We start from the raw sequence: 25727 nt of genomic DNA on the forward strand, positions 1-25727 counted from the left end.
TTTAAAATCTTCTGCTAGATCTTCTTTACCCTTAAATTCATCCAATGAATTCTTAATTTTTAATATTGTGTTTTTATTCTAGTATGTTCATTTAATTTGTTATGAAGGTTGCAGTTTTCTGTGAGTATTATCTTTTCTTACATTTTTTTCATCTTCCCCTCTACTTTTTAAAACCATATTACTTATGGTTAGTTTAAAGTCTGTTTCATTATCTGGATCATACATGAGTTTTCTATTGTCTATATTTTTTCTTGATTATCAGTCACATTGTTCTGACTCTTTTTTATATTTCTCTCTTACACACACACACTGGATATTTTATATAAAAGAACTGTTGAGATTCCAGCTGATATTTTCTGTCAGAAAGAATTCTTTCCTCTTTCCTTTATGCTAATAGGATAAGGGCCTGATCCTCTCAGTCTAATCATGGATTGAACTAGTTCAGATATGAAGTTTATCTATGGTTTATATCCATATTCCGAGGCCCTAGGCCCTCGACTGAGAGCCTAATGGGTATTCATCTTCATAGTCGTGAAAAACCACAAGGAATTGTCCTGCCCGTGAGAGTTTTGGGGCTTGGTTCTTTGACCTTTCAGTCCTTTCAATTTCAAAATAAGGCATTTATCTTGAGGAGGAGATCAGCTGTGTTAGAAGTAGACCTCATCCTTCTGGTGGAACCTTGTCTGCTGAAGTCACGAAATTATGGGAATTTTTACTCTGCCTTTTTAGAGACTCTCGGCCTAGCTTTGCAGCCCTGACATGCAGGTTCAAAACTCAGCAGATGTCCTATGGGAAAAATAGGCCATATTCATGGAACTCCTCATCATAGCGGCCTCATCAATTTCTCTTTTCTCCAGTGGAGCTCCTCTGCACAGGCCAAGACTGACTTAATTCATGCCCAAATTTGGCAAATGTGCTCAGGAAAGAAAACAGTGTCAGCTACTTAAAAAACCCTCCTCATCCGGGTCTGGAATTCCAGTTCATCTAATCCTCATAATTTCTGTAACACTGCATTGTCTTTTAATTTGTCTGATTTTTTCTAGTTGCTGGATCAGCAGCACTACACTGTCATGTCTGTTAGATACTACATGGAAGCACGAGAAATGCTGTCTTCTACCTGCCCACTGTAACTACCTTATTAACTTGTCTCCTAAGTTCTACTCTTGTCCCCTCCTCTCCCAGAGTAGCCGGAGTGTTCCCTTTTAAGTCTGCCCTGTCACTCACTTGCTCAAAACTCTCCAATGGCTTCCCTTCAGACTTAAGATAAATTTAGGTTCATTTTCAGGGTCTACAAAATCCCACACAGTCTTATTGCTACTTCTCCTCTACCTAATCTCCCACCACTCTCCCCTTTGCTCACTCAATTCCAGCTATACTGATTCTCTTTCCATTTCTCAAACACAGTAATATGTTCTCATCTCATAATCTTTGCACTTGTTATATACCATCTACTGGATGGCTCTTCCCTCAGCTCTTCATAAGACTTTGCCTTTATTTCATTTGGGAGCTCTTTGTAAATGTCACCTTCACAAAGAGGACTTTCCTCACCTCTGCGTCTCCTTAACTTGCTTTAGTTTTAATCATGGCATTTACCTAATATTATATTGTGTATTTTTTTGCCTATTTTCTGTCTCCCCCACTAGGCAGTAAGCTCCATAAGAGTGGAAACTATGTTTTGTTCACTGTTCTACCCCAGGACTTAAAATAATGCATAGCCTGTAGTAAGTGCTTAATAACTTTGTGGAATGAATTAGATATTGCTTACCTTGAAAAATTCTCAGTTAAGGAGATGAATGATTGGAGTAAATTGAAAGTACTCTGCAGAATGTTTTAGAGCAGGTGGAGCACCGATGGAGTTGTCAGACAAGGCCTCAATAAGGTGGTGATTCTGGAGCTGAGTGTTGAAAACTGAGTATTGATGTATTCGGATCAGAAAGAATAGAGAACTTAACATATTTGAACAAACTGGTATTCAGAAAACAGTGGCGCTATGACATGGGGGTGGCTGATAGGAAATGACATCAGACATATCTGGGAAGCAAGGCAGGGGTCAAATCACAAAAGTCTTTGGATATCAGAATAAAGAATTTGGACTTTACCTTAAAGTCCAAATTTTTAAGGTAAGGAAAGATGCTATTAGATGTATATATTTGTATGTGTTTCGGTAGTCCTCACTGCAATAATCACACTAAAACTTTAAGTAAATTGATTCAGAAAATCCCTGATTTGGTTGTCAGAACCCAGTTTCCACACATAAGTCCTTATCCCAACTCACTGTGTAAGCTAGGGAAGGTTTCATTTCCTCTTCTGAGCCTCAGGTCTTCATTCTTAGCAGAAGACTGTAAGCTTCTAAGAGCCATTCCATCTCTGAGTCTATGGTTGTTTATATGCTTTAACTAGATTCTTTAGGAAGAAACGCGTAATATTTTTTCTACATTAGCCAGAAATAATTAAAACTTCCAATTCTGACCAATCTAAATTCAATTCTCCTCTGAGATTTTCTAGCTTTTAGGTCAGATACCAAGAGACTAGCTTCTTGGGATAAAACTATCCAAGCAGAAATAGCAAGTCTTTTTTTCCCTCTGGCTGGGATGGGGATGCAGGTGGGAGGAGGGAGTGTTAGAATGAGTCTTTTTCTTGCAGTTGTGATTCCAAAGAATCCCTACCCTGCATCCGATGTGAACACTGAGAAGCCCAGCATCCACAGCAGCACCAAAACTGTCTTGGAGCATCAACCAGGGCAGAGGGGGCGTAAACCAGGAAAGAAGCGGGGCCGGACACCCAAGCCCCTAATTCCCCATCCCATCTCTACCCCATCCAAGTCAGCTGAGCCTTTGAAATTCCCAAAGAAGAGGGGTCCCAAACCTGGCAGTAAGGTAGGTAAAAATGTGGGTTTGCCAGCAAGGGATAAATGGTTATAAAAGGATAACTCATCCATATCCATCCATCTTAGAAAGGAATGTGTCTGACACTATTCTCCACCTTGTGTGTTCTTTTAAGGAGAATCTCCTATATTGTCATCCCTACTTTAGCTATTTAGCTGGGAGTTGGTAATGTTAGAGATAAGATAGTATGGATAAAAAACAAATTTTTACTTTGAAAGTTACATTCATGAGAATTCTGGTCTGATATCTTCAATAGATGAAAGGCTCTGCTCCTAATTGTTACTGACCTACACAAAGTGGATGCCCAGGTATGTGAACAGAAGGAGAAAACTGACACTGTAAATGTATTTATTTTCCTGTCCCTATACCTTCTTTAAAAAAAAAAAGGAAATTATTGAATATTTACTAAGGATCAGCCTCTGTACTTGACACCATTACATATCATATGATCTTTACAAAACCCTAGGAGATAAGTAGTGTTAATGTTAAATAGTCAAGTAAATTGAGACTTAGAGATGGGAAATGATTTCCCTACAGTCACACAGCTAATCAATGGCAAAGGCTACAGAGATGGATCTCCAGATCTTCTAGTTCTAAGATCACTGCTGCCCCATCACATATTCACTCTCTCACATTTCCCAAGGAAGGTAATACAACCTCTGGTGTTGGAAAAAACTGCTGGGTCGAGCTTCACTGAGCACTGTTACTAAAAAGTACCACCTTTTTAGTCATGACCAGGTCTCCATGTGTATCTTCCCTCAGAAAACCACTGATATGAAACTTACTCAACTGCTTCTCTAAGGCTTCCTTTGGCATCATCTTCTCCAGTCACTTCCTAAGTCTCAGAGAATTTCTCTGCAACTCCCTCCCAAATAGACTACCTGAGTTCCAGTGTGAAAATGATACCCAGTTCTCCTTAGGCATTCCATTCCAATTTCCTAAGTTCTTCTCTAGGTTTGATTGGGTGGGTTTGTTTTGTTTCTTAGCTCCTGCTGGCCTCAGTCTTTCTAGAATATAAGCTCCTGAACGTCAAGAACCTAGTCTCTTTTTCTCCTGCCCATGCCCTATATCTCAATCTCTTGGGAAATGTTCAATATATGCAGGATAGATGGATGGATGGATGGATAGATAGACAGATAGATGATTTTAGTGATTATTTCCAATTGAGAATATCCTTTATTTATTGGTTTTGAATTCTTGATGTCACATCCTGATCCTTCTATGTAATGCATAATACTCCCGATCTATTATCATTAACCCTTAACCCAGATCCTGATTCATTTTTGTCTCCATTACTCTCTTCTCATTCTCATGTTATGGAAGAGATGCTGAAGGCTCTAGAAATTCCAAGGCCAGGGAAGTCATGCTTTTGATGATGTGAGGACACCTTGACAGTTAGATTAAAAAGGGAGAAAACTTGTCCATGAGGTTCCAAAGACAGAAAGAACCAATAAGCAGAAACCCAAGCAAATAGGCTTTATCTCAACATAAAAGGAACAGTTAAATCTATTTCAAAATGCAAGTAGTAATCTCCCATCACTAGAGGTATTTCATCAGGTATTTCATCAAGTACCCAGGTACTGATAAGGATGTTTTTAAGGAGTGGGATGTAAAAGTATTAGGTATATAGTTGGATTAAGTAACCTTTAAGATCCTTCAAAGCTAAGAACTATGATTCTATGATTGCTTCAGCTCTGCTTTCAGGAAGTCCTAAACATAGTAACCAAAGTCCTTTTTCTTTCCAGTCCTCTTAAAAGCAATAACTTTCATCTAATACTGTATTTTATGGCCTGGCATTTGACTCCCTAATTCCCCTTCCTGTGATTTTGCCTATTCCTGTAAGTGTATAGGCCTCTACTTAACCCATGACCCTTATATTCATTTTTGAAGCAAAGTGATCTTGTGATAAGAGCATAGGCTTTGAAGCCAGAGAAACTTAGGTTTATATCTCATCTCCAGTTGTTACCACTGTTTTGACTTTGAGAAAGCTTTGAGTAAGACTAGGAGCCCCAGTTTTCTCACCAATAGAATGGATAACATATGAATAGATGTAATACATGTAAATGCACCAGTCTCAAATAATAATAATGCTTTACATCTTTCTGCTTTTTTCTCCAATATTTGGGAACCAAAACTCACCAGGTTTGTTTCTTCAGGAACCCCCATGAAATCCTACCAACTCAGTAAAGTTGAACTAGTTCCCTTCTTTCCTGACTCATTGCTTATTTAGATTTTTACTTGTGGCAATATCAAAAACAGGAGGAAATGTCCATGTCCTATGTGTGCTTTGAATGTTCCATAAGAGTTTGCATGACTGCTTTGACAGGCAAAGCCATCCTTTATATATGCCTGCCATCATTGGGCCTTCTCTCTGATAACTCCTAGAAGGCAGTCAGGTTTATACAGCTCCCAGAGTGGACCCTACACGTGACATTTAATAAAAATGAGTTCATCATTTAGTAAAAATGAATTCGTCATGCTCATCACTGGATCTCAGTGATGGTTCTGTTTTCCTTGCTTTCAGAAAGGCTTTTTAGAAAACTGTTTCTTAGAGGAAAAAACAACCTTCTGCAATCTTCCTCCCCCAGAGATTGCCCAGAACAGCATAGAGGAGATACTAGATTTTTCCCAAATCATTGTTATTACTGCTCCCATTATTGGTATTCTATACTGTATGCTTCATTGAAAGACATTTATGACACTTATCATATGCCAAGTATCATGTCAGAATGGTAAGCAGAATCAGACCCTCAAGGAACACCAAGCTAATAGGGGACACCAGTATATAAATATATAGCGAAAATACATTGTGACAAATGCAACCATACAAAGTACAGAAATAGCACAAAAGAGATAGTAACTAGAGGAAATCTAGAAAAACTTCCTGGATAAATAGATATTTATGAGGTAAAAAAAAAAGGTATTCTAAGAAAAACAGATGGTTTATTATTATAAAGGCAAGGACTAGATAAAACTGCAGGTTTTCAGGGAAGTACTATAGTTAGAGATTACTGGAATACAAGGTTTAAGATAAGAAATGGCAGGTAATACGCCAAAGAGGTAGGCAGAGGAAAGTAGTTTGTGGAGTTAGGGGAAGGGATGTTTCCATTTTTCAACAGAGAAACAAACTGATGTCAAAGTAGACGTAGGTCACAGCATTTTTTTTCCTTTTATGCTTTTTTTGTGTCTAACTAATAAAAAGCCCAGACTTCAGATAATAATACTGAATACATATAAAAGATAGTGAATTAAGCTCTGGCTATACAGAAGTCCAGAATCTTATACCTAGATTGAGAAAATATTTACTAAGCATCTACTATTTTTGCAACTTTGAACAAGATGCTATTTGGGGAAAATATATATATATATATGTGTGTGTGTGTGTATATATATATCATATGATATTACTTATATGTGAAATCTGGGATACAAGTGAACTTATTTACAAAATAAACACACTGATATAGAAAACAAATGTATGGCTACCAAAGGGCAAAGTGGGAGAAAAGGTCAGTTAGGAGGTTGGTATTACCAGATACACACTACTATATATAAAACAGATAAACAACAAGGTCCTACTGTATAGCACAGGGAACTGTGTTCAATATATTGTAATAACCTGTAATGGAAAAGAATCTGAAAAAGAACATATATCTGTGTTTGTGTATATATCTGACTCACTTTGCTGTATACCAGAAACTAATACAACATTGTAAATCAGCTATACTTCAATTAAAAAAAAAAAAGAAATAACACAGTCCCATCCACAAACATATTCCAGTTTAATGGGTGCATTGAGTGCTAAGAATAGAGGAATGAGAAGACAAGTTACCTATCATGGGTAGCAAACTTTTCCTCATCCATTTTGACAGAGGAAACCTCGGACTTTGCTGAACCCACCACCCACCTCACCAACAACCAGCACCCCTGAACCGGACACCAGCACTGTACCCCAAGATGCTGCCACCATACCCAGCTCAGCCATGCAGGCCCCCACAGGTAAGAGCAAATCACAGTATTAGCTGCAACAAGCCCCAGGCCCCAGTGTCTGTACTGTCTCTCATACTGTACCAATAATTAGCCCCCTGCTGGGGCACACGCACTTTGTCCTGTCCTACTCTTTCAACTCCATGGACTGTAACCCACCAGTCTCCTCTGTCCATAGACTTTCAGGCAAAGATACTGGAGTGTGTTGCCATTTCCTCCTCCAGGGGATCTTCCCAACCCAGGGATTGAAGCTGCGTCTGCCTGCATCTCTGGTGGATTTTTACCTACCAAGCCATCAGGGTAGCCCAATTAGCCCCCTATCCATTCATACATCTAAACAGAATCTTTTAAAAAAATTTAATTTGATGTTTGAAATAACTTCAGAGACATCTCCATTCTGTCAAAATAATCCAAGAAACTTGGGTAGACATTCTGTGAACTTAGAGTTGGGGATCTAGGGCTTGGGGGTGGGATGGACATGAAGCCAGCACCAGGAGCTCTCTGACTCAGTTTGTAATTATACCCATGCTTTCCAGTTTGGGGTGCTCCCTCCTTAGTGATCCTTTCCGGAACCCTTCCAGCATTATAATTATTCTGCCACCATTCAAATATGTATGGCACTGCTGATTTTTTTAGTTTTTGATTGTGGCAATTTTTGGTACTGTGAAAGTGTTTTTTTATTTTGGAGACAAATCAGTGCATGTTTGATTCAAGGCAAAATCTGATAACCATAGTGAGTGGGTAATCACTTGGGTTGTGCATATCTGTTCCCATTTCATAAATTATATGAAGGTAACTCTAAAAGAGCTACCCCTTTAGAATAGATGTACAGCTTCCCAGTGGGGTAACTATTGATAAAAAGAACAATATTCATTTTTATGTATAAACTAAGATACATGTGTGAAAACATCTTCTTAGGGAAATCTAAGGAATTGGAATGATCCTCATGGAAGTTAAGGTAGTCTTTTTTTTAGGAGTTGAGTTTGTCTTCACCCTAGAATGTTAGTGCTTGAAGGGAAGCCCAGTCATTTCCTCTCCAAATAACCTTTGGAAAAGAACAGAGCCTGCTGGTAACATTTATGTTCGGCTCTGATCAGGGTACTATCACGTGATTTCTCCATATGTGTCTTATGCATCTGGCCTCAGCCAGTTACTGGGTTTGCTTAGTCCAAAATGTTACTAGATTAATGAACAAAGCTTAGGAGCTTAGCTCCATGGATGAGGAAGTAAAGATAACTGAATACCTTGGTGAAGATATTAATTCCATTTTCTAACGTATGACATGCCCACTAGATTCCTGTATACCTGCTTGTTTACTCCATCATTCTAAATACGAGTTAGGTGCCTGGATGCATTTTCAACAAAACTAGATGATTCATACCAGTGGAAGCCTCATGACTGTGCCTCACTATTCGATTAAAATGATGTAACTCATCTCTTCTGGTGGTCACTAAGCTGAAATCCATCCGTTGGTCTGAATCTCATAGCTAAGAAAAATGGCAACTTGACTTTTTATCCCTGTTTCTTGCTCTTGGCCGGGCTATAGCAGTTTTCACTGATCACTGTTTCACCACCTGACTGGACCTTTGCTCTTTCCATGTGATCTTGCAGTCACTTCCTTTTCTGATCTCAGTTTCCACACCTGTACAATGATACAGTTAGTCCAAGTTACCTTTATAGACCCTTCAACTGTTAACAATAAAAGCTATCATGGATTGAAAGCTGTGTGCCACGCTATATCCTTTATTACCAATCTTTCCGTTTTTTTTAACTGCACAACACTTTTTATTTTCATCAGAATTATATACATGAGAACAGTTTAAAGGAAAAATAGGCTACAGGAGTTATTACAAAAGGAAGAGGAATAGACCCCCTCTATCTCCTATCATTTACTTCTCACCAAAGGCAGTCACTTTTAATTTAGCTGATTCTTTTATTTACTTTCATATATGTAAATAGAATACTTATATTGCTTTTTTTTAACTTCAGGTATTTTTGTACCAACACACTTTAACTCTTCCTTTTCTTTTTTTGGCAACCCGGGATTTAACACTTCTTAATCTCTTTGCCTGTTACCCACCCACACATACTTCCCTCTCTTAATAAGATGATATTATAATTATGATTAGATTGAAATTCAATAGTGTGTTATTGTAACTTATTTTATGCTAGTCTCAACTGAGCGATGTGGAGTACTATGATTACTTTTCCTTTGTTGTACAAAACTTTGTTTTAGATTAAAACTTGACCTTTTTTGTTATGTGTTTGTTTTGCTATGTACTTACTAGCTCAGCCTTATAGTCTCTTACTGCTGTATACATCTTTCTTCTTTATGTTCAAGCATGTTCATCTCTATTTTGTGTTATCCCAGTTTGCTCCTTTATTTTACAATCTAATCTTTATTTTACCATGTAATCTTCCCTAGATTTTTATCTTCAGTTTTGTGTGAAACCTGTTTATTCTCTTTGAAGCTTCTCTTCATCCCCATTGTTCTGAAATTTCACCTAGGATGTGAGTATTTTTACTCACCATGTGGACATATAATGTGCCCATTCCATCATTTGGTTTCTTGAAACTTTCTTAAATGCATCAATGATTTTCCCTCACTTTTTCTCTACTTACTCTTCCTGGCATATTTTCAGATGTTGAACCTCCTGAAGTCATCCATTGTATTCTTGACCCTCTTTCTTCTTATTCCTATTCTGTCTTTTTATTCAACTTTCTTCAAACTTTCCACAACTTTATCTTCTAAACTCTTTATTGAGTTTCTTATTCCTGGCAATTTTTTTTGTCGAAGTATCATTATTTCTCTAGTGGCATTTTCCAAAGGGTATTTGGTGGAAAACTAGTCCTGCAAAATGCTCTGCATAAAGGGACTTTACATACATTTAGGAATTTGGTTGCATATGTTTAGAAAATGCCTATACTCTCCTTACACACTCTTGGTATTTGCATATGCTATGAAGAACTCTTTTGTTTTGTGGATTTTTTACTACACTATTTTTTTTTTTTAGATTCACAGCAAATTTGATTAGGAGGTATAGGATATATTTCCCATATACTCCTTACCCCCCACACACACTGTTTCACCTTCTCCATTATCAACGTCCCCCACCAGAGTAGTACATTTGTTTCAGTGATGAGCATCATTACCACCCAAGGTCCATAATTTACATTAGAGATCTTACTTGGTGTTGTACTTTGTATGGATTTTGACAAATATATAATGACATGTATCCACCATTATAGAATCTTACAAAATAATTTAACTGCTCTAAAAATCCTTTGCCTCTGCCTAGTCATTCTTACCTCCCCACTCATGTCTCACAGCCACTGACCTTTTTACTGTCTCAGTAATTTTACCTTTTCCAGAATGTCATAAAATTAAACCATTCAATATACATAGCCTTTTCAGATTGATGTTTTCATTTAATGATATATATTTACGTTTCCTCTGTGTCTTTTCATGGCTTGTTAGCTCACTTATCAAGTGCAGAATAACATACCATTGTCTGGCTATACCAGCAGTTTTATAGTTTGAATTTTACATTTAGGTCTGTATCTGTTTTGAGTTAATTTTTGTGAAGGGTATAAAATCTATGTCTAGGTTCGCTTTTTTGCTTGTGTCTATCCAGTTGTCTCAGTATTATTTGTTAAAAAAAAACTTGAAAAAACATATCTTTGTTCCATTGTACTACATTTGCTCCTTTGTCAGAGATCAGTTCACTATATTTGTGTTGGACTATTTTTGGACCCTGTTCCATTGATTTGTCTGTTCTTTCACCAACACCAAAGCAAAATAATGCCCAGCTGCGGATGTGACTGGTGATGGAAGTAAAGTCCCATGCTGTAAAGAACATTATTGCATTGGGAACCTGGAATGTTAGGTCCATGAATCAAGGTAAATTGGAAGTGGTCAAACAGGAGATGGCAGGTGTTAACATCGACACTTTAGGAATCGGCAGACTAAAATGGACGGGAATAGGCAAATTTAATTCAGATGAGTGTTACATCTAAATTTGTGGGCAAGAATCCCTTAGAAGAAATGGAGTAGCCATCATAGTCAACAAAAGAGTCCGAAATGCAGTACTTGAGCGCAGTCTCAAAAACAACAGAATAATCTGTTAGTTTCCAAGGCAAACCATTCAATACCACAGAAATCCAAGTCTGTGCCCCAACCACTAATGCTGAAGAAGCTGAAGTTGAACGGTTCTATGATGACCTACAAGACCTTCTAGAACTAACACCAAAAAAAGATGTCCTTTTCATCATAGGGGACTGGAATGCAAAAGTAGGAAGTCAAGAGATACCTGGAGTAACAGGCAAGTTTGGCCTTGGACTACAAAATGAAGCAGGGCAAAGGCTAACAGAGTTTTGCCAAGAGAACGCAATGTTTATAGCAAACACCCTCTTCCAGCAACACAAGAGAAGACTCTACACACGGACATCACAAGATGGTCAATACTGAAATCAGATTGATTATATTCTTTGCAGCCAAAGATGAAGAAGCTCTATATAGTCAACAAAAACAAGACTGGGAGCTGACTGTGGCTCAGATCATGAACTCCTTATTGCCAAATTCAAACTTAAATTGAAGAAACTAGGGAAAAGTAGACCATTCACTAGACCACTAAACCAAATCCCTTATGATTATACAGTGGAAGTGACAAATAGATTCAGTCTATTAGATTGAATAGATTAGATCTGGTAGAGTACCTGAAGAACTGTAGATGGAGGTTCATAACATTGTACAGGAGACCGTGATCAAAACCATCCCCAAGAAAAAGAAATGCAAAAAGGCAAAATGGTTGTCTGAGGAGGGCTTACAAATAGCTGAGAAAAGAAGAGAAGCAACAGGCAAAAAAGAAAAGGGAAGAAATAGCCATCCGAATGCATAGTTCCAAAGAATAGCAGGGAGAGATAAGAAAGCCTTCCTAAGTGATCAATGCAAAGAAATGGAGGAAAATAATAGAATGAGTAAGACTAGAGATCTCTTTAAGAAAATTAGGGATACCAAGGGAACATTTCATGCAAAGATGGGCACAATAAAGGACAGAAATGGTATGGACCTAACAGTAGCAGAAGATATTAAGAAGAGGTGTAAGGAATACACAGAACTATACAAAAAAGATCTTAATGACCCAGATAACCATGATGGTGTGATCACTCACCTAGAGCCAGACATCCTAGAGTGCGAAGTCAAGTGGGCCTTAGGAAACATCACTATGAACAAAACTAGTGGAGATGGGTCTGGGTGATCCATGGGCTACAGCAAGGGCCGTGATGACAGATTATGGCGAGGAGCAGCGCAACGAGCTGGAGACTCTGAAGTCCGTCTACACCGATTCCTTCACAGTATTATCAGAATATCCACCCAGCTTCACCATTACTGTGACATCTGAGGCTGGAGAAAATGATGAAACTGTCCAGACAACCCTCAAGTTTACATACAGTGAAAAATACCCATATGAAGCTCCCCTTTATGAAATATTCACCCAGTTAAATCTAGAAGATAATGATACAGCAGACATTTTAAAATTACTAGCATTACAGGCAGAAGAAAACCTTGGTATGGTGATGATCTTCACCTTAGTGACAGCTGTGCATGAAAAATTAAATGAAATAGTAGATCAAATAAAAGCTAGAAGAGAAGAAGAAAAGAAACAAGAAGAAAAAGAAGCAGAAGAAGCCAAAAAGCAATTATTCCATGGTACTTCTGTTACAGTTGAGAATTTCTTAAATTGGAAGGCCAAGTTTGATACAGAACTCTTGGAAATTAAAAAGAAATGGATGAAGGAAGAAGAGCAAGCAGGAAAAAATAAACTAAGTGGAAGACAACTATTTGAAACAGATCATAATCTCGACACATCTGATATCTAGTTCTTGGAAGATGCTGGAAACAACGTGAAGGTAGATGAGTCTTTGTTCCGGGAAATGAATGACTTGGAGCTGGAGGACAATGAAGATGATCCAGACTGCAATTCTGCTGACCGGGAGAGTGACTTGACCAACTAATGGACTATTCCCGTCTGCAGAGAGGCTTGACTGCCACAGCATCTGTGGCTATGCTAAGAGGGTGTTGATTTTCCTTTCATTTTTCTAAGAAAAAAATAATTTTCAGGAGAATATTCTTCTGATGGCTTTCATCATTGAACTTAATAAATTGATCTTAAAAATCAAATATTAAAAAAAAAACTAGTGGAGATGATGGATTTCCAGCTGAGCTATTTCAAATCCCAGATGGCAATGCTGTGAAAGTGCTTCACTCAATATGCCAGCAAATGTGGAAAACTCAACAGTGGCCCCAGGACTGGAAAAGGTCAGTTTTCATTCCAATCTCAAAGAAAGGCAGTGCCAAAGAATGCTCAAGCTACTGCATAATTGCACTTATCTCACACACTAGCAAAGTAATACTCAAAATTCTCCAAGCCAGGCTTCAGCAATACATGAACCATGAACTTCTAAATGTTCAAGCTGGTTTTAAAAAAGGCAGAGGAACCAGTGATCAAATTTCCAACATCCGTTAGATCATCGAAAAAGCAAGAGTTCCAGAAAAACATCTACTTCTGCTTTATTGACTGTGCCAAAGCCTTTGACTGTGTGAATCACAACAAACTGGAAAATTCTTAAAAGAGATGGGAATACGAGACCACCTGACCTGCCTCCTGAGAAATCTGTATGCAGGTCAAAAAGCAACAGTTAGAACTGAACATGGAACAACAGACTGGTTCCAGATTGGGAACAGAGTCTGTGAGGGCTGTATATTGTCACCCTGCTTATTTAACTTGCATGCAGAGTACATAATACAAAATGCTGGGCTGGATGACGCACAAGCTGGAATCAAGAGTGCCGGGAGAAATATCAATAACCTCAGATATGCATATGACATCAATGTAATGGCAGAAAGCAAAGAGGAACTAAAGAGTCTCTTGATGAAAGTGAAAGAGGAGAGTGAAAAAGCTGGGTTAAAAGATGCCCATCAGCAGATGAATGGATAAGGAAGCTGTGGTACATATACACCATGGAATATTACTCAGCCGTTAAAAAGAATTCATTTGAATCAGTTCTAATGAGATGGATGAAACTGGAGCCCATTATACAGAGTGAAGTAAGTCAGAAAGATAAAGAACATTACAGTATACTAACACATATATACGGAATTTAGATAGATGGTGGCGATAACCCTATATGCAAAACAGAAAAAGAGACACAGAAATACAGAACAGACTTTTGAACTCTGGGGGAGAACGTGAGGGTGGGATGTTTTGAAAGAACAGCATGTATATTATCTATGGTGAAACGGACCACCAGCCCAGGTGGGATACATGAGTCAGGTGCTCGGGCCTGGTGCACTGGGAGGACCCTGAGGAGTCGGGTGGGGAGGGAGGTGGGAGGGGGGATCGGGATGGGGAATACATGTAACTATATGGCTGATTCATGTCAATGTATGACAAAACCCACTGAAATGTTGTAAAGTGATTGGCCTCCAACTAATAAAATAATATTAAAAAAAAAAAAAAAAAAAAAAAAAAAAAAAACTCAACATTCAAAAAACGAAGGTCATGGCATCTGGTTCCATCACTTCATGGCAAATAAATGGGGAAACAGTGGAAAAAAGGGACAGACTTTGTTTTCTCAGGCTCCAGTATCACTGCAGATAGTGACTGCAGCCATGTAACTTTTTAAAAGACACTTGCCCCTTGGAAGAAAAGCTCTGACCCACCTAGACAGCATATTAAAAAACGGAGACATTACTTTCCTGACAAAGGTCTGTCTAGTCAAAGTTATTGTTTTTCTGGTAGTCATGTATAGATGTGTGAGTTGGACCATAAAGAAAGCTGAGTGCTGAAGTTTTGATGCTTTTGAACAGTGGTGATCGAGAAGACTCTTGAGTGTCCCATGGGCTGCAAAGAGATCAAACCAGCCAGTCCTAAAGGAAATCAGTCCTAAATATTCATTAGAAGGATTGATGCTGAAGCTGAAGCTTCAATACTTTGGCCACCTGATGCGAAGAACTGATTGATTGGAAAAGACCCTGGGAAAGATTGAAGGCAGGAGGAAAAGGGAACAACAGAGGATGAGATAGTTGGATGGCGTCACCGACTCAATGGACATGAATTTGAGCAAGCTCCAGGAGTTGGTACTGGACAGGGAAGCCTAGCATGCTGCAGTCCATGGGGTGGCAAAGTGTCGAATATGACTGAGCGACTGAAGTGAACACAACTCACCAATACCATACTGTCTTGAAGTTAGGTAGTACCAGTCCTCCAACTTTGTTCTTCCCCTTCAGTATTGTGTTGGCTATTCAGGGTTTTTCCCTCTGCATATAAACTTCAGAAGCAGTTTGTTGATAGCCACAAAATAACTTGCTGGGATTTGAATTGGGATTGCCTTGAATCTATAGATCAAGTTGAGAAGAATGGGCATCTCAACAATATTGAGTCTTCCTATCCATGAACATGGGGATATCTCTCCATTTATTTAGGTTTTTTATTATTATTTTACTCATTGGAGTTTTATAGTTTTCCTCATAGAAATCTTGTACATATTGCTAGATTTATACATAAGTATTTTATTTTTGAAGGTGCTACAAGGTAAATGGTATTGTTTTTAATTTCAAATTACACTTATTCATTACTGTTTTATAAGAAAGGATTGACTTTTGTATATTTATACCCTGCAATCTTGTTACAACTGTTTATTAGTTCTGTGAATTATTTTTGCATTCTCTCCATAGACGATCATGTCATCTGCAGACAAAAGGAAGTTTTATTTCTTCCTTCCCAAACTGTGTATCTTTTATTTCCTTTTCTCATCCTATCACATTAGTTAGGACTTTTGAGTACAGGGTTAAAAACTGTGGTAAGAGGGAACATCCTTACCTTGTTCCTGGGCTTAGTGGGAAAACTTCTAGTTTTTCACTGTTTAAGTATGGCTGTGGGGTTTTTGTTGACATTCTTTATGAAGTTGAGGAAGTTCTCCTCTCTTCCTAGTTTGCTGAGAGTTTCCATCATAAATGGGTCTTTGACTTTTTGCCAAATGTTTTTTCTGCATCTGTTGATATGTGATATTTCTCCTTGAGCTTCTTGATGGGATGGATTACACTGATTTTCAAATGAAGAGTTTGGAAATACATACATGAGATAAAATCCATTTGATTTTAGTGTATAATTCATTTTGTATGTTGTTGAATTCAGTTTGCTCATATTTTTGTTGAGGATTTTTGCCTCTGTGTTCATGAGAGATATTGGTCTGTAATTTTCTTGTGAAGTTGTTTCGTTTTGATGGTGGGGTAATGCTGGCCTCATAAATGAGCTAAGAGGTACTCTTTCTGCTTCTATCTTCTGAAAGAGATTTTAGAGAATTGGTAGAATGTATTTTTTTTTAATGTTTGGTAGAATTCACCAGTAACTCCCATCTGAGCCAAGTACTTTCTATTTTGGAGGGTTATTAATTATTGATTCAGTTTCAAAAAATATAGGCCTATTCAGAATGTCTTTTTCTTTTTGTGTGAGTTTTGGTAGAATGTGTCTTTCACCAAATTGGTCCATTTCATCTTTTTTTTTTTTTTTTTTAAATATTATTTTATTAGTTGGAGGCCAATCACTTTACAACATTTCAGTGGGTTTTGTCATACATTGGCATGAATCAGCCATATAGTTACACGTATTCCCCATCCCGATCCCCCCTCCCACCTCCCTCTCCACCCGACTCCTCAGGGTCCTCCCAGTGCACCAGGCCCGAGCACCTGACTCATGTATCCCACCTGGGCTGGTGGTCCGTTTCACCATAGATAGTATACATGCTGTTCTTTCAAAACATCCCACCCTCACGTTCTCCCCCAGAGTTCAAAAGTCTGTTCTGTACTTCTGTGTCTCTTTTTCTGTTTTGCATATAGGGTTATCGCCACCATCTATCTAAATTCCGTATATATGTGTTAGTATACTGTAATGTTCTTTATCTTTCTGGCTTACTTCACTCTGTATAATGGGCTCCAGTTTCATCCATCTCATTAGAACTGATTCAAATGAATTCTTTTTAACGGCTGAGTAATATTCCATGGTGTATATGTACCACAGCTTCCTTATCCATTCATCTGTTGATGGGCATCTGGGTTGCTTCCATGTCCTGGCTATTATAAACAGTGCTGCGATGAACATTGGGGTGCACGTGTCTCTTTCAGATCTGGATTCCTCAGTGTGTATGCCTAGAAGTGGTATTGCTGGGTCATATGGCAGTTCTATTTCCAGTTTTTTAAGAAATCTCCACACTGTTTTCCATAGTGGCTGTACTAGTTTGCATTCCCACCAACAGTGTAAGAGGGTTCCCTTTTCTCCACACCCTCTCCAGCATTTATTGCTTGTAGACTTTTGGATAGCAGCCATCCTGACTGGCGTGTAATGGTACCTCATTGTGGTTTTGATTTGCATTTCTCTGATGATGAGTGATGTTGAGCATCTTTTCATGTGTTTGTTAGCCATCTGTATGTCTTCTTTGGAGAAATGTCTGTTTAGTTCTTTGGCCCATTTTTTGATTGGGTCGTTTATTTTTCTGGAATTGAGCTTCAGGAGTTGCTTGTATATTTTTGAGATTAATCCTTTGTCTGTTTCCTCATTTGTTATTATTTTCTCCCAATCTGAGGGCTGTCTTTTCACCTTACTTATAGTTTCCTTTGTTGTGCAAAAGCTTTTATCAATATTGTCAAAATGGCTATTCTACCCAAAGCAATCTATAGATTCAATGCAATCCCTATCAAGCTACCAACGGTATTTTTCACAGAACTAGAACAAATAATTTCACAATTTGTATGGAAATACAAAAAACCTCGAATAGCCAAAGTAATCTTGAGAAAGAAGAATGGAACTGGAGGAATCAACCTGCCTGACTTCAGACTCTACTACAAAGCCACAGTCATCAAGACAGTATGGTACTGGCACAAAGACAGAAATATAGATCAATGGAACAGAATAGAAAGCCCAGAGATAAATCCACGAACCTATGGTCACCTCATCTTTGACAAAGGAGGCAAGGATATACAATGGAAAAAAGACAATCTCTTTAACAAGTGGTGCTGGGAAAACTGGTCAACCACTTGTAAAAGAATGAAACTAGAACACTTTCTAACACCATACACAAAAATAAACTCAAAATGGATTAAAGATCTAAATGTAAGACCAGAAACTATAAAACTCCTAGAGGAGAACATAGGCAAAACACTCTCCGACATAAATCACAGCAAGATCTTCTATGACCCACCTCCCAGAATATTGGAAATAAAAGCAAAAATAAACAAATGGGTCCATTTCATCTTGATATCAAGTTTGTCAGCATAAAATTAGTCATAGTACCTTTTAATGACCATGGATCTGTAGTGATTCATGTAGTGATCCATCTCTTTCAATGTCTGATATTAGTAATTTGTGTCATCTCTCTTTTCTTATTAGCATGTCTAAAGGCTTATTGGTTTTATTGATATTTTCAAGGAACCAACCTTTGGTTTTGGGCTTCCCTGCTGGCTCTGACACTAAAGAATCTGCCTGCAATGCAGGAGACCTGTGTTCAGTCCTTGGGTCTGGAAGATCCCCTGGAGAAGGGAATGGCTACCCACTCCAGTATTCTTGCCTGAAAAATTCCATGGACAGAGGAGCCTGGCAGGCCACAGGCCATGGGGTCACAAAGAGATAGACACAACTAAGCAACTAACACTTTCGCTTTCAACCTTTTGTTTCATTGATTTTTCTCTGTTGACTTATAATTTTCAATTCATTGATTTGTACTCTAATTTTTACTTTCTTTTCTTCTGCTTATTTGGATTTAGTTTTCTCTTCTTTTTCTAATTTCATAAAGTGGAAGCTTAGATTATTGACTTTAGGTCTTTGTTCTTTTATAATGTATGCATTCAGTGCTATAAATTTCCCTCTATTCACTGCTTTGGCTATATCCCACAAATTTTGATAAGTTATGTTTTCATGTTCATTTAGTTCAAAATATCTTTAAATTTCTCTTGAGATTTCTAATTTGACCCATGTGATATTTAGAAACGTGTTCTTTAAACACCAAGTATTTAGGGATTTTTCACTTATCTTTCTGTTTCTGATTTTTTGTTTAATTCCATTGTCATCTAAGAGCATACATATTGTATGATTTATGTTTTTTTAATTTGTTAAGGTATGTTTTGGGCTTCCCTGGTAGCTCAGCTGGTAAAGAACCCCCCTGCAATGCAGAAGACTCTGGTTTGATTCCTGAGTCAGGAAGATCCACTGGAGGATAGGTTACCCACTCCAGTATTCTTGGGCTTCCCCTGTGGCTCAGCTGGCCATGTGGGAGACCTGGGTTCGGTCCCTGGGTTGGGAAGACCCCCTGGAGAAGGGCACAGCTACCCATTTCGGTATGCTGACCTGCAGAATCCCTTGCACTGTATAGTGCTTTCTATGCGTTGGTGAGTGTTTGATGTGAACTTGAGAAGAATATGTGTTCTGCTGTTGTTGGGTGAAATAGCCTCTAATATCAATTATATCCAGTTGACTGATGGTACTTTTGAGTTCAACTGTGTCCTCCTGCCTGCTGAATATGTTCATTTCTGATAGAGGACATATCAAGATCTCCATCCATAATAATGGATTCATCAATTTCTCCTGCAAGGAGGAAAAATTCATCTGTTTCTCTGTCAATTTTTGTCTCCCACATTTTGTTGTTAGAGGCATACACAGTAAGAATCAATATGTCTTCTTGGCTTATTTGACCTTTGCTATCATGTAATACCCCTCTTTATCTGAAAACTTTCCTTGCTCTGAAATCTGCTCTGTCTGAAATTAATATAGCTACTTCTACTTTCCTTTGATTAGTGTTAGCATGGCATACCGTTCTCCATCCCTTTATCTTTAACCTATATGTGTCTTTATATTTAAAGTTGGTTTCTTTTAAACAACATGAAGTTGGGTCTCATTTCTTGATTCAGTTTGAGAATCTCTTTCTTTTAACTGATGTATTTTTAGATCATTGACTAAAATGTTTATTGATACAATTGGATAAATATCTACCATATTTATTACAGTTTTTTATTTTTTTACCCTTGTACTTTGTCCTATTTTTGTCTTCCACTATTTTTCTGCCTTTCATGGTTTTTAATCGAGCATTTTGTATGATTCCATTCTTTCTACTTTCTTAGCATATCATTTTTACTTCTTTTTTACTTTTTAAAATGATTACCCTCAAGTTTGTGATATACATAAGTAATCTAAGTCTACTTTCAAGTAACACTATACCACTTCACAGATATAAAAATCCTAATTCCTTCTTTCCATCCTTTGTATGATTACTATCATTCACTTCACTTAGGGATAAGTATACATAAGCATGTATATATACATATACATGCAAACATACATGATCTAATACATTGTTGCTATTTTTATTTTGAACAAATATCTTATCTGTTATATTGAGCTTCCTGCATAGCTCAACTGGTAAAGAATCCACCTGCAATACAGAAGACCCCAAATTCTGTTCCTGGATTGGGAAGTTCCCCTGGAGAAGGGATAGGCTACTCATTCCAGTATTCTTGGGCTTCCCTGATGGCTCAGGAGGTAAAGAATCTGCCCACAATGCGGGAGACTTGGGTTCGATCCCTGGGTTGGGAACATCTGAATGGCAACCCACTCCAGTATTCTTGCCTGGAGAATCCCCATGGACCAAGGAGCCTGGCAGGCTACAGTCCATGGGATGGCAAAGAGTTGGACATGACTGAGCAACCAAGCATCCATCTGTTAGATCAATTAAGAATGAGAAAAGTAAGTTCTTATTTTGCCTTCCCCTGCTCCTTCTCCTGCTCTTCTTTCTGTAGATCCAAGTTTCTGACCTATGTTATTTTCCTTCTATCTAGAGAGTTCCATTAACATTTCTTACAAGGCAGATCTAGAGGCAACAAACTCCTTCAGTTTTTCTTTGTCCGAGAAAGGGTTTTTTTCTCTTTCTCTTTAACCTTTCAAGGTACAGAATTCTAAGTTGATAGGTATTTTCTCTCAACCCTTTAAATATCTCACTCCATTCTCTTCTTGCTCACATGGCTTCTAAAGATGTAATCATTTATTGTTGCTCCTCTGCAGATAAGATGGGTTTTTCCTCTGAAATCTTTCAAGATTTTATATCTTTGCTTTTCTGCATTTTGAATGTAATATGCCTAGATGTAGTATTTTTGGTCATGTATCCTGTTTGGTGTTCTCTGTCCTTCCTGGATCTGTGCTTTAGTGTCTGGCTTTAATTTGGCCTTCAAATATTCCTTCTATTCCTTTCTCTCTTCTCCTTCTGATCTTCCCATTATGTATATGTTACTCCTTTTGTATGTCCCACAGTTCTTGGAAACCCAGTCTATTCTGGGTGGGTTCTTTTTTCAGTCTTCTTTTTTCTTTGCTTTTCCATTTTAGAAGTTTCTGTTGAGATGTCCTCAAGTTCAGCAATTCTTTACTGTGTCCAATCTCCTAATAAGCCCATCAAAGGCATTTTTCATTTCTATTTCAGTGTTTTTTTTATCTCTAGCATTGCTTTTTTATTTTTCTTAGAATTTCCATCTTTCTGCATATATTGCCCATCTGTTTTGCATGCTCTCTGCTTTATTTATTACAACTGTTAGCATAATATTTGTAGTTGTTTTAAAATTTTTATCTAATAATTCCAACATCCCTGCCATAACTGAGTCTACTTTTGATACTTGGTCTGTCTCTTCAGACTGCATTTTTTGCATTGTAACTTCTTCCTGATAGCCAGGTATAATGTACTGGGTAAAAGGAATTGTTGTAAATAGGCCTTTGGTAATATAGAGGTAAGGTATGCAGGAGGAGAGGTATTCTATAGTCTTATGATTAGGTCTCAGTCTTTCGGTGAGGCTGTGCTCTTGGACTTTGAACTTCACCAGTGCTTCTTAGTTCCCCTCAACTCCCCTTAGATGGGACAAGATGGCTGGAGGGGGCTAGACTTGGATATTCCCCTTCCCCCAGGTAGGTTCAAACCCCAGCAGGTTAAACTCTGGTAAAATAATTCTCCTGAGGGTAGACCTTGTTAAAAAGGACAGAATGCTCTGGCATACCTTTAAATGGCTCCTTTTCCTCCCTACCCCTGCTGGAAGCATGAGGGGATTTTTCTCCGATATTCACTGTGAGAACCTGTTGAGCTTCTGGAGGTAAAACTCACAGAAGTGTGGGATGCCCCCCCACCCCATGAGTGGATCCCCCTGAAATTTTTCACTCTGAGACTTGTTCACACTGAGCTTCCAGCAATTCATCAATTGTAGTTTAGATTTTCCTACCTCTGCACTAGTTTCTGTGCAAGTTTCTTTTTAGTAAACTGTGATTCTCTGTATTCATCAGTCTGTCTCTTCACACTTGATGGGGGCAGCAGTTTGTCCTGTGACCTCACTTTTCTGATGGATTTAAAAAGGATTTTTCAGTTTGTTCAGCTTTTTACTTACTGTCAAGATGAAGTGGCTAGTTCCACGCTCCATGCTGGAACCTTCTCTGAATTTTTTTTTTTTTACAGCCTCAAATTCCAATTTCATAGATGTAGTAGAAAACCAAAGCATGTGCTGTGCTTAGTTGTGTCTGACTCTTTGCAACCCCATGGACTGTAGTCTGCCAGGCTCCTTTGTCCTTGGGGATTCTCCAGGCATGAATACTAGAGTGGTTGCCATGCCCTCCTCCAGGGGATCTTACCAACCCAGGGATCGAACCCAGGTCTCCTGCATTGCAGGTGGATTCTTTGCCATCTGAGCCACCAGGGAAACCCCGAAACAAAGCATGACAGTATGCAAAAATATCTTTATGACCTTAAGATTGGGAAATATTTTTAAAATAAGATAATAAGCATAAATTATAAAACAAAGTATTTATTTTTTTTCTTAGTGGAATTTATTTCTTAAAACTTTCTTTGAATATCTAAGAGATATTGTAAATTATACATGCCTATGTATTATTATTTTTTACTATCAAAATTTTATTTATTTATTTTTCCATTTATTTTTATTAGGTGGAGGCTAATTACTTTACAATATTATAGTGGTTTTTGTCATACACTGACATGAATCAGCCATGGATTTACAGAAGGCGAGGGTGGGATGTTTCGAGAGAACAGCATCGAAACATGTATATTATCTAGGGTGAAACAGATCACCAGCCCAGGTTGGATGCATGAGACAAGTGCTTGGGCCTGGTGCACTGGGAAGACCCAGAGGGATCAGGTGGACAGGGAGGTGGGAGGGTAAAACAGAAAGTATTTAAACTTCCCTGGTGGTCCAGTGGTTAAGAATCTGCCTTGCAATGCAGGGGACACGGTTTAATCCCTGGCTGGGGAACTAAGATCCCACATGCCACAGGGCAGCTCAGCCTGGCACTACAAGTACTGAGCCTGCACACTCCGGAGCCCATGTGCCAACTGGACATATCCTCAGTGATGCAGCTAAGACCCAACACATCCAAATGCATACATTTTTTTTTAAAAAGAGAGAAAAAGCACAGAACCTTTCTATAGCTAGAGAAGATAATATCAGTATATTCAGCCATATTAAAATTACAGCAGAGAAAACTTGTCTCTCTTCCATTTGGTATGAGTTTAGGTGGCTCAGCAGGATCCATTTCCAAGATGATTCACTCATACAGCTAACAGAATTGGCGCTGGCTGTGGATTCCCCTCTCCACAGAGGTCTCCAGCAGGTGGCGTGGGCTTCCCCTTCCAGGGTGACTGAGTTCGAAGAGCAAATGTCCTCAGGAGACAGGAAGTGGAGGCTATCATTTTCTTAAGGCTTGAGCCCAAAAATTACAGTGTGTCGTTTCTACCACATTCTACCAATCAAGCAGTCAAAGCCCAGATTCAAGAGAATGGGAATAGACCCCTTATCTTGATGGGAGAAGAGTCAAAGAATTTTGGACCATATTTTAAAACCACCTCAGTCCACTCTCTGGATGTAAGTTATTTTTCCCACTTGGAAAATGCATTCTTCCCCTTGCAAGATTCCCCATTAAAGGTCTCATCCCTTCACAGCGTCAAACTTCAGATCTAGGATCTCACCATCAGATCCAGGCAAATGGGACCTCTCAGGTACAGTTTCTTCTCAAACTGAAGACCTGTGACCTAAAGAAATGTGTTATCTGCTCCACACGTAACCTGCATACAGTGGTGGGATAGGCATAATAACTTATAGATACACTTGTTAAAAGGGCAAAAAAAAACTGGAGGCACACGCAGTCACTGGTATGTAGAAATTCTAAAATCCAGGTGGGCATATGTTGCCAATTCCTTGATTAGATCCAGTACTTTCTGGAAGTTGTTTCCATGGCTTTTTGGTTTTGTCCTCTGAGTCATCCTTCTTTTTCTATAGGAAAGCTGAGATTGCCTTCTCAGTCTTCTTCCTGATTGTAAAAGGTTGTGAATCCAAAGAATTCTTTTGTTTTGTACCATCTCAGTCCAAGCTGGCAATACTACTGCCAGAATGATTCTCTTAGAAACTTGAGAATTGAAACCAAAAAGATCTCAAAGAGGCTGTCAATGTGGGCTTAAAGGAAAGAGGAAAGTCTCATTGAAAGATGGAGGATGGGGGATACCTGCTAGGTAGTGATGGAAAGTGTGATAACACTGTTACCTGCACAAACATGGAACTAGAAAATGTTCCTGATGAACTCAGTGAAATACTAGATTTCCAGACAAAGTAATGAAGTACCACCTGACTTCTCACTGCCTGTGATAAAATGTAAGATGAGAGAGATGAACTTAAAAAAAATTTAAAAATTTTAAAGACCAGGACTCACAATATGGAAATGTTTCTCATTTCCAGTCTCTCCAGAAGCAAATAATCCTTAGTTAAGAAAGGGTCAAAACCAGAATGGGACAATAAAAATCTTTGGTTAAGATGTCAGAATGATTTAAGACTGTTTCACAGACTGTTTGAGACCAAAAGGCCCTCTGAAAATCTCAAGAGCAAGGCTCAGAGATTCTCTTCCTTAAACAGTAGAATTTTTAAAAAATCTTCAGGGCATTGTCTAATAGCAGCTATGAGGAAGCCCAAAGTAGAGAAAGGCTTGTCTTCAAAAGATTTGTGACTGTGGCTTTTCACTAAAGAAATAAATCTCAGTAGTATTCGTGGAAACTTCCACCCAAGTTTCATTCTGGTGGAAGCATTACCATCTCAGGCTAAGAGGGCCAGAGATGATACAAAATGAACAGAATCGTTTGGACCCCAACCTTTTACAGGCTTCTATACAAGACCCTCTCAACTTCACTCATAATCTTTCTGTGATCTTTTATGCTTCTTTCTGCTTCCCAGTCCCAAAGCCAGTGTCGTGTGTGTTGGGCTTTTGTTACTGCAGCGCCCTGTTTCTGGTACCACAGTCTGCTCCAGCAGCCTTCTGCTACATAACAAACACTACAGAACTTCACGGCTTACAACAACAATGTGGGCAGTGCTGGGAGGCAGCAGCTGGTCTCTCTTCCCTGCAGTGTCAGCTGTGGTGGCTTGACCAGGACTGGAGGATCCACTTCCACCACAGTCTTTGCCTGCTCACACGTGGTAGTTAGGTTCCAAGAGTGAATGTCCCAAGAAGAAATGGAAACTGCCAGTAAAATTTACATACAGTGAAATGTACATATCTTTATATATAATTTGAGCTTTAATTAATGTAAGTACTCATGTAGCCACAGCCCCAGTCAAGCTAAGAGTCACTTCTGCCACCCCCTGGAAGTTACCTCATGCCTCCTTAAAGTCAGTCTTCACGCTCACCTTTATTCCAATTTCTGTCACTATAGACTAGACTTTCTTGTTTCTGAACTTAACATGCAGATGACACCACCTTTATGGCAGAAAGTGAAGAAGAA

The 25727-nt window shown here is 38.5% G+C and overlaps 1 protein-coding gene and 1 pseudogene across 19 annotated transcripts in view; both read left to right on the forward strand.

The window, feature by feature from the left end:
* Positions 1-25727, forward strand: part of SCMH1 (Scm polycomb group protein homolog 1) — a 214210-nt gene that overhangs the window by 168710 nt on the left and 19773 nt on the right. For 18 of the 19 annotated variants that reach the window (XM_065915217.1, XM_065915264.1, XM_065915236.1 and 15 more), the window contains 2 exons: positions 2644-2876; positions 6758-6884. The exons of the other annotated variant lie outside the window; for it this stretch is intronic. In XM_065915217.1, the coding sequence (XP_065771289.1) occupies positions 2644-2876; positions 6758-6884 (360 nt within the window). The remainder of the gene's footprint in view (positions 1-2643; positions 2877-6757; positions 6885-25727) is intronic. 19 annotated transcript variants of the gene reach the window in all.
* On the forward strand, positions 12156-13031 carry LOC136153434 (RWD domain-containing protein 1 pseudogene; annotated as a pseudogene).

Source organism: Muntiacus reevesi, chromosome 1 (assembly GCF_963930625.1).
Source record: "Muntiacus reevesi chromosome 1, mMunRee1.1, whole genome shotgun sequence".
NCBI lineage: Eukaryota > Metazoa > Chordata > Mammalia > Artiodactyla > Cervidae > Muntiacus > Muntiacus reevesi.